Genomic DNA, 14,338 nt, shown 5'->3' on the forward strand with positions numbered 1-14,338 from the left:
TGTGATATATTGAGTTAGGAATTAAAACGGGGAAAACAGCCATAGGCTACAATTGGTTTGTTTATCAACAGAATCAAGCACTTTAAATTAGTTGTTTGTGACATGGACTTATTATCCTAAGATAGCATGCATATATTTTTATAACTCTGTAGTGAATTTAATTTCAGTGGTAATTGTAAATACTTTAGATTTTACTGGGAAAAGATTCATAAATTGTATAATTTGTCGTGTTTGTATGTACGCATATACCTATATGTTTGTATTTGCAAATAAACTACAGTATATTATATTTTTAAAAAAAAAGTTGTTTGCAAAGAGGAATGTAACAACCATTTGTGGATTTATTGTCCAATAATTAATATGGAAGCCAGTGAGTAGGATAATCTTGATAGGTAATATATAATTTGCTTTGGTCCATTTCGACTTCTGGTGGAATAGGGTAGTTTTCGGTTTCAGTTTGGGACACAATATCTCCGCTTGTATCTGAGGTGTTTATTAGGTGAATTCTGGGGATCAGAGACATAATGTGATAGGTGAGAAATTAAAACACAATATCCCTGTTTCTAATAGAGGTAGAATGTTTAAACTTGGTCACATTATTGTGTCTTTTCTTGTAAACCCTGGTTTTGTTCTTCATTTTGTGTTAAATAAAATTGGGTTTAACGTTGGGCTCATGAAGACGGGCCTACACAATACAGTGTGCTATGAGGGAAATTTTGCTCGGACAGCAGCGCTATGGCCTACTCTTATATCTAATTCCAATTGCCAAGGGATCTTTTACGTGCACACAGGAGTAGATGTTCAGTAGGTGAATTTCTTTGATTATCATTTTCTGCTTAGGCAGGGGGTATAGTGAGAAAGAGATGAGGTTTAACCTCCACTCAATACAAGGTATTGATTAAAAATTAATAAAAAAACAAAGACCATTTAACAGTAGACAGATATTTTGTTTTATTATAGCCCTCGGAATTCTACACAATTCGTTTTTCTCATAACAGGACGTACATTTTGAAAATTTTGAGAGAAACTAAAAAGGTTGACATACACAGCTACATTCTATACAAAAAAAAAATACGTAATAACTTATAAAGTATAACAGACTCGAGGGGGGGGGGGGGGGGGGTCGGTCATACATCCATCTGTCTGTCTGCTTGTCCCAACATTGTCACATGAATAATACAAAATGACTAAAGATATAGTACAATATTGCCGTACATTTTGATTGTGAATCTCCTTCTTCTCCGCCATGTTGGCAAGGGAGGAAGAGGAGGTGTGTGTAAAATGAATGAAGGTCATTTGAAAAACATCACAGGAACAAAAAAAAAAAAAAATATAAACCCATGACAAAAGTAAAATAAAATACATCAGACTGCATAATTTACAAAGCATTGCAGATCTTTTTCGCTAAAAATATAAACACAGAGACATTTACATCGTTAGTTTCACCCTACTCTCTTGGTTTTAATTATCTACTCCGGTCATTAAAATACCATCAATTGATATGCATTTTTTTTATCTACTAATCTATATATATATATATATAGTGTCACTGATCATTTTCATTATTTGAGCAAGTTAGTTTTACAAACTTAAAACTGACCAGTAGCAGAGATTTATTTTTTAAAAGTTATAAAGAAATTTCTAATTAATGATAATAATAATAATAATCTCTCATTTTTTATTCTAATATTATATAAAAAGTTTTTTTAAATATATATACACATATATACAGAAACAAATTAATAAAGATCATTCTACAATTTTTTTTTTAGAGGAAAGAAATATCTAGAGGAATTACCGATATGGATAGAGATAACAGCCAAAATTTGAAATAGTGTATTAAAAACATTTAGAATTTTGTCATGTATGTCATACCATAAAGGTAAATTTAAAGCAGTTTAGTATTCTACTAGACTATGGACTTTGTAAATCTTAAACTATAACCCATACTTATGGCAAGCAGCAACTGATATATTTTGGCGACGGTTCTTAGAATCGTCATTCAACTTGATAAAGTGAGAATACTCTTTAATTCATCGCCAATATCGTTGAGAAAATACTGTTCCAAACATGGCTGAGAAAAAGCTCTTTGAAACGTTGCCTAAAAATATTAATAGTCGCTTTCTATAAGTATGTGTCACAGCTTATTGCTCTATCCAGTTACTAAATGCCTCTAAAAAGATGATTTGTGAATTTAATGACCGATTTGAACTGTGATATGCTACATGTCAATAAACATCCTGTGTCCTAGAAAGGTGAGAGTAGGGTGGATTAAATAGGGCCGGCTAATTTTAAATAATATAACCGTGAATATATAGGTGTAAAAAATATCCTCTTCATTTTCATTAACATATCTTACAAAAAAAAAAAAAAACACACATTACACAGGGCGAGCAATAATAGACATATGACAGATCTCCTGTACGTGGATATTCAATTATCCACGGGGGAAATATGTTAATATCAAAAACATCCAAATCTGGCTACTTACGGTTTTATATATTATAATTATATTCGACAACATTTACAAGGACTTGATATACAGTATTAAAATATGAACAACAGGGAAGTAATAATATCAGGGATAATTCTAATTAATCAATTAATTCCCACTGAAAAGCACTGAAAGAAATAACTCAAAAAAATCCTATACATGATAGAACAATTATTAAGGCCAGCTTAGATTGTGTTTCAATAAATGATAAAATACTTTGCCTGAAGTTTTATCCGCAGTGATAAGTTAATGAATGAAAGGGTTTCCCTAGTCAGCCGCTGTACAACATTTTATAAATATGGGTGCTCAAATAAAACCCTGAACCCCACAGATGGTTTAAGACATTTTTGTCAAGGTCAAACCGAACAATAAACCCAACACGCAAACATGCGAACCCGCAGACTAGTGAAATGAAGTGGGGATTTTACATCCCAGTTTTCCACGGATAAGTCGAGATCAACGGTTGAAACACGACATGCGAACTAGTGAACCTACAGACTAGTGAAATGAAATGGGGGGGGGTTTAATGTGCCACTTTTCCGTGGACAAGTAAAGGTCAAAAGAGATGGTTGTACCACCATGACAACCCTAACCCGCTGACTAGTGAGCATGGATCGCCCCCCTATATTAATAATAAGTTACTTTTGAGGTAAATCTCCATCCATAATCTAAATAATATATGAACGAAACTCTTTTTTGTTTTAACTTTTACATCTGCTCACCCTGTTCTGTGTACAAATAAAATGGCAAGTTAACATTAACATACATCCATCAAAATTAGTAACATTATAAACAAAATGGCTACCAACTCAACATCAATAGACACAAAATGCGATGAGATATGACGAAGTAAAAACGTCCATTTCAAAACTTTCATGTCCGAACAGTAAACAGATAAATTTGATTTTTAAAAAAAAAAAAATCTTCTTGAAAATTTGTATTTTTTTTATATTTCATATCTCACAATGATAAGTGAGCATATAATATAGAATGAGACATGACTCTGTTTTTAGTTTAATAAGACAAGACATAAGTATGATCAAATGATGGACAATATATTGAATGAGGTTCAAAAATAAAAACAATAAATGGGATATTTTCCAAGAAGAAAAAAAAAACCTCTTACATGTCGCAGATCAAAGATGAACAATTGTTTTTTGTTTTAAAAACTCAAGTATGACTTGTACAGAGTTGGTCAAAGGCTACCACAGAACTCAAATACAGTTCCAACTGTTGTATTTAAGCATTGACCCCAAAACCTGTTTTTTTTTCTTAGGCAATCTCTGATTGGCCTGCCTTCTTCAAACCTTGTCCAATTGAATTTCTCTATACAAACTTTGAATTCAGTGTATATTATCCAGTTCAGGTCGATACCCAAGCATCTGTGAAAAACAGAAATCACATGGCGATTTTAAATTAAAGATTTAACTCGATAAAAACCAGTTAACATTCTACTGCTAGAAATAAATGTCCTACAAAACAGTTCAGTACTAGAGATTGTCAGAATTGATTCCTACCATTTTCTACTTAACAAATTTATTTCGACAATTTTTTTCTATTTATTATATTTATTAATAAATGTATGAATGATTTTTATCTATGCTACAGCATATTTCTTAAATGCTCTTCCTATACCCCTGGTTTGCCTTTTGTTGTTAAATCCCTAATAATATGAGGAATTAAACGCGCTATTCGTGTTTATTTTATTCATTAATAAATTTAGGAATGATTTTCAAGTCTTTTTTTTCCCTTACTATTATATTATTCTTACGTCCTAACAACGAGAAAATGGCAGGGGCAACATATATTTCTAAAAAAAAAAAACCAACTTCATAAATATTAAGCTTCAACTTTATATACCAGTAGATAAATAAAGATACTTGAGCATTTTTGTTTTAAATATTTATTTTCTTTCTTTCAGAAACAAAGCAAATGGTGAAATGAAATAACTGGGAAAGAACGACTTAACGAAAAATCCCAAAGCAAAAGATAATGAGACCACTTTTCACCCCAAGAACTTAAGTACGAGTGAAATAGTTCATTGGTCATTTGCCTAATTGTAATAAAGATTGATAAAAGACGATATATTTTATATTATAAATATTAATTTTGAAAAGTTAATTTTGAAACAAAATATACGCTGTTATGCTATTGGAGTTGCCTCCCTTCTACCTAAAATCTTTAACAAACCATCATTCAACTTAATAGCAAAAAAAAAAAAAAAAAAAAATATAAATAAATAAATAAATAACCAAATCAACAAAACTAGGACTAAAACATTTTCTCATGGAAGACTAATTAATTTTCATGAAATAAAACTAAAATTGAAGACAAATTAATTTTCTTGAATTCTACGTAAAATTTAATTTTGTTTTGATACTGACCTATCTACTAAATGGAAAACGTGTAAAATGAAATGACTCTTGAGTGGGCGGTAATTATGATCGTTATTGCTTATAAGGTAAAACACGGAAATTGCACAAAAATGATTGCATATTTTTTTTTTTCACAGCTTAAGATGCAAATTAGGACAATTTAAGTAATATAAACTTCTGACTTAAGAAAAAGGACGTCTTTCTCAAAAAAAAAAATTCCTTAATGTTCTCTTGTAAAAATTTACAATTATTTCACCATATCTCTCAATCACCTGTCCTCAATATATCGTAACCGTAGTAACATTCACTCGACAGAAACTTTTATGTTCTACAAATCTTATTTATATATATATATTATGTATGAACAGAAAAGTTTCCAGTGATAGCCCTAATTTTCGTAACCGATGAGACTTTTTATAATTTCATTAAAAAATGTAGAAAATACTGACACACAATAAAATCAGATATCACACAGAATCTGACTTTCATAAATATATATTTATAGAATATGTATATATATATATATAATAATAATAATAGTAATAATAATAATAATATATTAATTTTTTGGAATGAATATTCACTTTTTGAATAAATTATTAATGCTTTATAGACTAAGGAGTATTCTGAACAAATTTACAAGTTATTTAAATTTCATTTCAACTATAAAAATAGTTCATGCCAAAAACACAATATGACTACTAATAGACTATAATACACAGATGCTACACAGTCAGCCATATAAATATCGTAATAATCATATCTACATACATCAACAACTGTCGCCCTAAAAATCCTAGCCGTTCACATACACGCTTTTTATATCAACATTATAACTCTCCCCTAAGTTTCTTCTGATTAAACTTTAGTTCTAGGACTAAAAAATAAACCTTTTTAGTTACTCGCTCTCAGGAAGAAATAATAAATAAATAAATTAATTAAAAATATAATATTTTGTTTCCAATAAATGTGTCGAGTTTCAGGTTGTTTAATCAAAAGAGACCAAGAGAAAAAGACTCCAAAAATCCACTTGTACTAAAAAACCATCGCCTTTTCCCTAACAGTTTTTGTTGCAAAAAATACAGACACTGTGTGCTATGAAAAAAGATTACAGGTGCTTTTAGGAAAATGGGTGGAAATACACCACGTTGGTTCCATATCAACATAAAATAAAAGACAATCAATCAGTATGTTGATTGGTTTTTCAACTCCTACAGCCACAAGAAAAAAAAAAAAAATAAAATAAAAAATTGCTGAGCCAGTTAAATCTGAAATAATCTTGAAGCCAAGAGATTTCGGCCTACGGGTAGAAATAACTAGAATATTATCTCTCTCTAAGAACGTGGGCTTTTTTTTTTAAAAATTAGATATTAGAAGTCAGTTTCATGGTTTTAAATTTGTTGGATCATGCAGCTCTGACAAAAGTCGTTGGTTAAATGTTAATACTAAAGCGAAATATTAGCTTCTAATAAAAATCGTAATCAATAAATGGGCATCTTCCTCTTACACACCTGCTAATTCGAACATCGTCCATGAATGGGAGGATGACAAGAATGAAAACTTTGATTTTTCTATTTTGATAGATGATTTAATGACAAATGTAACAATGAAATGCGATGATTTTGGGTGATTATTACAAAAATACTTTTTTATTTCTTTCATGAAGGACATTTAGGTATGGATGAATTGCACTTAAGTCAGAATTTGTCCCACAGAACTGAAAACAATGAATGCGTAATGCTAACTTATGAAAACACTTTTAGCAGGCAGGCAAGAGGAAGCTGTTCTGGATGGCTATTGATGCGATATATATATATAAAAACTACTACTGTTTAAACAAAAGGGCAGCTATTTTGGCTTGAAGACTATTTCCACTAAAAAGTTTTCAAACAATCCTGATGACAGGCTTAAAGCCGTTCACAACCGAACATTAAAGGCAACAGAGAAGAAATGATAAAAGACTATATACAAGAGGCAGAGTTGTTATTTTTTTTTTCAAATTTTGTCCATGCGAGGAGATTGAATGATAATTAAACCAAGTTGTATAATAAATAACAAATATATTAAATGTCTCCCGACGGCCCAACGACGGCCCAACATCTCGGGACCAAATTTTGATATGTACATAATACTTGTAGTAATAAAACGATACACAAGCGACTTAGGAATGTTGCTGAAATGTTCGGTGTGTCTGACGGTTTGAGCCTAAGTTGAGAGTCCACCTTAACATTAATTTATACCATTTATAAATCAGTAAATCGTTTACAAAATTTTTAATTTTAGTTTTTTGTTTTGTAATGAAAACAGTTCATTGCATGAAATATTCCGGATTTTCCCCGTCTTTTTCAAACCGTTTTGCCTCTTCTTGCATAGACTCTTTAATCTTTAGGATTGCGGCAGACTCAATTTGATCCTGAAAAATTGTAAAGATGTAGAGGTTGAGACCGGAGGTCTAGGGTCAGAAGTCATGCTTGCAGTATGATTGGATGACAAGATGATGAAAGTATTTGCCAGTAATGTTTTTAAATTGTTGGCATCATCTGAGGAAATTGGACCTATTTTTGTGTACAATGTCTAACTGCATGCTATGTGTTTGTTTTTTTTCTTTTGTTTATTTCTAAATATATTTATGTAGAGCCAATTAAAATATTAGCGATAGCTCCCAGCCATTAGTTAACTACTTTATTAACACACACATAATACGCTAAAAGTGTTTGTTGCTTCATCAAGATTGTTTGACAAGTCAAGAGGTCAGAGGTCAAATTCACAGGCAATGCTCAGAAAAAACAGAACCAAAAAAGACAGAAGTAAAAGTAGAGAGAGGAGAAGCATCAGTAGCCCATGAACATGCAATGCCCCAAACCGCGGCAGACAAAGAGAAAATCAAAAGAAACTGAAAGCAGTTAATAAAAATGAGTAACAGAAGTGTACAGAGTTGTTTGGGTTTTTTTTTTTTTTTTTCATTTTTTAAAAAAAAAAGAAATGGTACCTGTTGATTTTTACTTTTATCTATCAACGTGCACACAATGTTTAGTCACTTACGTTTTCTTGGTAGCCCCCTAACCCGTATGGACCCATATCTGGGCCAGGACCGCTGACGGGCGTTAAGTTATCCCTCGGCGTACCAGGGCCGTTTGCCGGAGAGTTTTTCATTCCATCCATATCACCTGAAAAACACATCAATTTAAATACTTACCATAGAAATGGATAAAATTTCATGAAATATATCTTGAAAATACAGAGGCTGCTTATTTTTTTAAGTTTTTATTTAGGGAAAACATATCAATTGAAAATTAAGACATTTTTATTACGTTTCAAATTAACACTTTTATTGTATTTCAGATGTAACTCTGTCACCATTTCAATAGGTTTCTGATTAATATTTTATTATTCTGATTGAATACTTTCTATTCATCATTTTATGACATATTTAATCTTTCATCACTTATGTTTCGGATTTAATTCTTTCATCATTTCCATGTTTTTGATTTAATACTTTCATAATTTCAATGTTTTTGATTTAATAATTCCATCATTTAAATGTTTCAGATTTAATACTTCCATCGTTTCAATACGTTTTGGATTTAATACTTTCATCATTTCAATGTTTCGGATTTAATACTTTCATCATTTCAATGTTTCGGATTTAATACTTCCATCATTTCAATACGTTTGGGATTAATACTTTCAATATTTCAGATCAGATTTAATACTTTCGACACTTTATGATTCAGATTTAATACTTTCAATCATTCATATTTAATACTTTCCACACTTTATTATGTTTCATATCTAATACTATCATTATTTATTACGTTGCATATTTAATACCTTCATTTCTTCAAAATGTTTCTGATTTAATACTTATATGACTTTATTATGTTTACAGATTTCATACTTTCATCACATTACTAAGTTTCATATTTCATACTTTCCACACTTTATTACATTTCTTATCTAATCTAATACTTTCAACACTTTATTACATTTCTTATCTAATCTAATACTTTCAACACTTATAAACGTCATATCTAATAGTTTCATCACTTCAATATGTTTCTGGCGGAAAAAAAGCATGCCCATATATATTTAAGCTATATTTCAGAAATTTGATCAAAAACACACAAAGATATCAATAAAAATAAAGACATCAACATTAAAGCCACTGACCATCATTTATATATTTTGAAATGAAATGGGGTTTAACGTCCTACTGTTCTGCTCCTATACTGGGCTAATGAAGACGGGCATACGCCATACAGTGTGCTATGAGGGAAATTTTGTCCGGGCAGCGGCACTATCGCCTACTCTTATATCGAATTCCAACTGCCAGGGGATCTTTTACGTGCATTCCAATATATACACAGGACCTTGGTTTTTCGTCTCATCCGAAGGACTAGACAGCTGTCCTTGTCAGTCCCTCCGTTCTGCACCACTGACAAGAGGAAACCACGTCGGAAAATCCTGATGAACTTTCTCGGACAATGCAGGGATCGAACACCCGACCTCCAGGCTAGCGAACCAGCGTCTTAACCACCTAGCCACCGTGGCTCCCCTTATATATTTTGGACAGTATCTAAATAATGTACGCTAAAATAGGGTAGTTAGCAAGGGACAATCAAACTTCAAAGAGCATAGCATATTAAGATTATTTTGTAAAAAGGGCTGTTTGCATTGTACCTAATATATGACAGGGACACATAGGTGTGAGGGAGAGAAATGAGGTTTAACATCCACTTGACACAAACTAGGTCATTTCAGGACTAACATATGGTTCAATGTTATTTCAATAATTTGCTTGCGCGTAGGGGTCTTTAGCAGTGGGAGGAAACCGAAGGACCCAGAGAAAACCCAAAAGATTGGACAGGCGATCCTACTCTTTGTCATGTACAAGCAGGGATTCAAACCCATGCCACTTGACTCAATGACAGACCTTAAGATTTCATGTGCACGCATTAAACCACTAGACCACCTAATCCACAAATGTCAATTTTAAAGAAACTATGTATCCATTTCAATTCTGCACTGGAGCTAAAGTAGTACAGTTGAAAAAATAAAAAAACTATTTTTCTGTTTTGCAGTTCAAATTAATCAAGTCACATGAATAGCCATGAACTATTCAGTGACAACATATGCTAATTTGGTGACTCAATGCTGTTTGAAGAGGTAGGGGTTTAAGGAGGATCTTTAGTTTTGAAAATCAGCTCCAAAAAGCAATTAAAAAAAAGATCACTTCCCACTAAGGCTATAGTAAATGGGGTAGTAATTATTTAAAAGTACCTCTAGGCACTATAGCCAAGCCTGGACATACTTCACACAATGTACATGTATATATGCAAGGGTCGACACAAGATCAGTGTCACATGACTTTGTGCAAACAAATAATCACATGGCGTATGCAAGGATGAACACAAGGTCAGTGTCAAACAACTTTGTCCAGTACAAATTATCACATAACATATACATGGGTGGACACAAGACACCTGTCACGCGACTTCGTCCAGAAAAATTCTCATCTAACGTATAAACGTGTGGACACAAGACACCTGTCACATGACTTCTTCCAGTACAAATTATCACATATCGTACATGTATATATATATAAGGGTGGACACAAGGTCCCGGTCACATGACTTTGTCCAGTGCAAATTATCACATGACGTATACGTAAGGCACCCGTCACAGGCTTTAGACACAACACATGCCTTTTGTTCAGGCTTGGCTAAAGGGTTAACATAACCAACAACCAACAAACGTTTAAAACATGAGAAATTAAATATTTGCTCAAGTACACCAGTATGTAAGTAAAAGAGCAGTTAACACTGTAACCTGGGTATCATTTAATCTTGTGTATTTCTTTCTCATTTGTTTAATATCAAATCTTTGTTTATAAATTTGTAAAAATCACCCAAAATCATCTACCTTGTACTTGTGTCCATTTTAAAGCTGATTGATTAATTCTGATAATGAGTGCCCAATTTACAAAGATTTGATATTGAATGAATGTGAAAGAAATTAGGGCTAGATACACAAGATTAAATGATACCCGGTTTACAGTGTAAACATATGGCCCAAACAGCCGTATCTTATATATATATATATATATAGATATATATATATATATATATATATATATATATATATATATAGCCCTCTCATTAGTTTTGTTTTAAAAATTTTCATATCTTATCAAAGAACAATGTTGCCCAGCACCAAGATATTTTCAACTAAAGAAAAGAGAGACAATGGGGTTTAACACCCATCCAACACAAACTAGGTCATGTTGGGACTAACATCTTGTTCAATTTTATTCCAATAATTAGTTTGCAGTGGGAGTAAACCAGAGCACCCAGAGAAAACCCACGGGTTTGGACAGCTGGCCCTACTCCTTGTCACATACAAGCTCAACTACAAAAATCATCTTTTATTTCAAAATTATAAATGAAATGCGTTTAACCTATTTTATATCGTGTGTAAAATTGGTGAATGGCAACATTGTCCTTTAATAAAATATCAAATTTAATAGCTATTATTCTAAATAATTAAATCATGCCATCTGTCGAGAATTTCACTATATTTAGAATATATCATATATACTATATATATCATATTACATGCTTTAAATAATGTGTTTAACGTCAGTTATGAGATACGGATGCACACGTTATATAATAATAAATATCATTCACAACAGAAAAAAAATACCTGTATTATTAAAAAAAAATATTTTTATACAAGACAAATGAAATATTATAATACTTTGTGATGGTAAGTGTTTGTGTATGAGCAATTGTAGTGATTCTGGATATATATTCATATATAACATCTAAAGACGCTCGACAAAGAAGTGAAATGGGGTTTAACATCCTACTGGGCTAATGAAGACGAGCATATGCCATACAGTGTGCTATGAGAAATTTAGCTCGGGCAGCGGCACCATGGCCTACTCTTATATCAAATTCCACCTGCTAAGGGATCTTTTACGCGCATGCCAATGTATACACGGGTCCTCGGTTTTTCATGCTATCTGAACGAATAAACAGCTGTCCTTGTCAGACCCCCCCTCCTGCACCACCGACAAGTGGAAACCACGTCGGTGAAAATCCTGATGAGCAGACGGGTAGCTTTTGATTTGATGTAGATTAAAGGTTGATTTTAAAACAAATTATGTAGTAAACCTAAAATTGATATTTATTTTTAAAAAAAATTATATTTCAAGCAAATGTATGGCCACAAAGCTAATAAATTTGATTTTAATAATTGTAAGCTGTGAGCAAATATTTTTTGTTTCGAAACTTTTAATAATTGATTGAGAGATAGAGAGAAATGGGGTTATGTCCACTTGACACAAACTAGGTCATTTGGGGACTAACATATGGTTCAGTTTTCTTTCAATAACTTGCTTGTGAGTAGGGGTCTTTAGCAGTCGGTGGAAACCGGAGGACCCGGAGAAAACCCACGCAGTTCGACAGACGACCATACTCCTTGTCACATACAACCGGAGAATCGAAACCATGCCAGTTGACTCAATGACAGATCTTATGATACAAAGCGCATGCGTTAACCATTCGTCCACACTTCTGTTTTCTTGAATAAGGACAAGTGTATAATGTTTTCTTGAATAAGGCCAAGTGATTAATGTTTTCTTGAATAAGTTTCTTGAATAAGGCCAAGTGTATAATGTTTTCTTGAATAAGGCCAAGTGTATAATGTTTCCTTAATAAGGCTAAGTGTATAAAATAATTGTGGATAAAACAATGTGTATAGTCTTCTTGAATAAGGTTCCAATGTATAACGTTTTATTGAAATGGGGTTTAACGTCCTACTGTTCTGCACCAAGAGACGTTTGCTTTAATAAGAACATGCAACCAGGAAAAGTGATAAATGTATTACTTACCATTCATAACTGGGGGCATATCACCAGGTCCCATTGGCATGCCATCAGGACCTCCCATAAACTGTAATAAAATAAATTGTTTAAAATCATTTAATAAAAATATTCAAAGATAGGTTGCCAGCAGCTAAATTATATAAGCAGTCGACAAGTGTCGTCTCAAATTTATTCTTTCGTGGCTAATGTGGAGGCATTTACAAGACATTTTGATGTCAATTTCATACAGATCAGATTAGAATTTTTGTCGTTTAAGTGTTCACAAGGTTCTACAAACTAAAACAAGGGCCTTAACTCTAGAAGTAAGTTACAGAATTTGTATGCTTTATCGTTTAATTTAAATAACGTTTATAAATTTCATACAAAAGTTAAAGAAGTGCCATAACTCTAGAAGTAATTAATGGAAATTGCTGAAACTCAACATGCTTCTTCATTTAACTCATGCAAACATAAATAAATTTTAAAACAATCGTTTGATAAATCTGTAGAGTGTTAACAGAACACAGTTTTTATGGGAAACAATCACTTGTTTTATCCTTTTATCATTATCAAGAAATTGTACGACGACAGTTTGATAGGATCAATTTTGACTAAGTCAAAATGATGCATTTGTGGGCGTATAGAACGTTATACTATTTAGAGTGAGTTAATGAGAGTTTACGTAATATTGTACAGAACTTATAAGTGTAGAAGCATGTTTATGTTTTAATTTGATGTGAGACTTACCCCAGGCATTCCGGGCATACCACCCGGTTTCATCATTCCATACATTCCATCACCAGAATTCGCCGAGTCACCTGTAAAACAGGTACGAATAAAAACCATTAAATACTTAATTAGCAATAAATTCTGATTCATAACAGTGACCAAGAAAAACTTTTCGGATTTTTACCAGCAAATCTCAGACCAAAATCAAGATGCCTATCCTTTGCAAAACTTCTAGGATTTTTATCAACCAAGGTTAGAGACAAAATCTTGATACCTATCATTTAGAACTGTTATTATCCAAGAATCTTACTTACCCTGTGGGCTTGGCATGTGTATAGGTGTACCTGGCGGCCCAGACACGGGACCCTGAAATAATAAATCATTATATTGTACATCAGTATCAATCTAAACAAGTTTTCCATAGCACTGACCACACAAATGTTTAAAGACCCCCCCCCCCCCAATAAGTCTATATAGATTAGGAATCATAATAACTCTCCTTATTATAGAACTCTCCTTATTAATGATAGAACTCTCCTTATTAATGATGTAACTCTCCGTATTATGATAGAACTCTCCTTATTGTGATATAGCACTCCATATTAATGATAGAACTCTCCTTATTATAGAAATCTCCTTGCTATGATAGAACTCTCCTTATTATGATAGAACTCTCCTTATTATGATAGAACTCTCCTTATTGTGATATAGCACTCCATATTAATGATATAACTCTCCTTATTATAGAAATCTCCTTGCTATGATATAACTCTCCTTATTATGATAGAACTCTCTTTATTAATGATAGAACATTCCTTATGATAGAACTCTCCTTATTAATGATAGAACTCTCCTTATTAATGATAGAAC

At 32.2% G+C, this 14,338-nt stretch overlaps 1 protein-coding gene across 12 annotated transcripts in view; it reads right to left on the minus strand.

Moving 5' to 3' along the window:
- Nucleotides 1-926: 926 nt before the first annotated feature.
- The window catches only part of LOC126819101 (single-stranded DNA-binding protein 3), an 85,810-nt gene continuing 72,398 nt past the window's right edge, over nucleotides 927-14,338 (minus strand). For 11 of the 12 annotated variants that reach the window (XM_050546960.2, XM_050546959.2, XM_050546963.2 and 8 more), the window contains 5 exons: nucleotides 13,783-13,834; nucleotides 13,487-13,557; nucleotides 12,767-12,827; nucleotides 7,912-8,036; nucleotides 5,449-7,282 (listed from right to left, as the gene is read on the minus strand). In XM_050546960.2, coding sequence (XP_050402917.1) covers nucleotides 7,178-7,282; nucleotides 7,912-8,036; nucleotides 12,767-12,827; nucleotides 13,487-13,557; nucleotides 13,783-13,834 — 414 coding nt within the window. In that variant the 3' untranslated portion in view covers nucleotides 5,449-7,177. Of the gene's footprint in view, nucleotides 3,877-5,448; nucleotides 7,283-7,911; nucleotides 8,037-12,766; nucleotides 12,828-13,486; nucleotides 13,558-13,782; nucleotides 13,835-14,338 lie in introns of those variants that run through there. The other variant, XM_050546961.2, reaches the window with a different exon arrangement.

This window comes from Patella vulgata, chromosome 4, assembly GCF_932274485.2.
Source record: "Patella vulgata chromosome 4, xgPatVulg1.2, whole genome shotgun sequence".
NCBI classification, from domain to species: Eukaryota; Metazoa; Mollusca; class Gastropoda; family Patellidae; genus Patella; species Patella vulgata.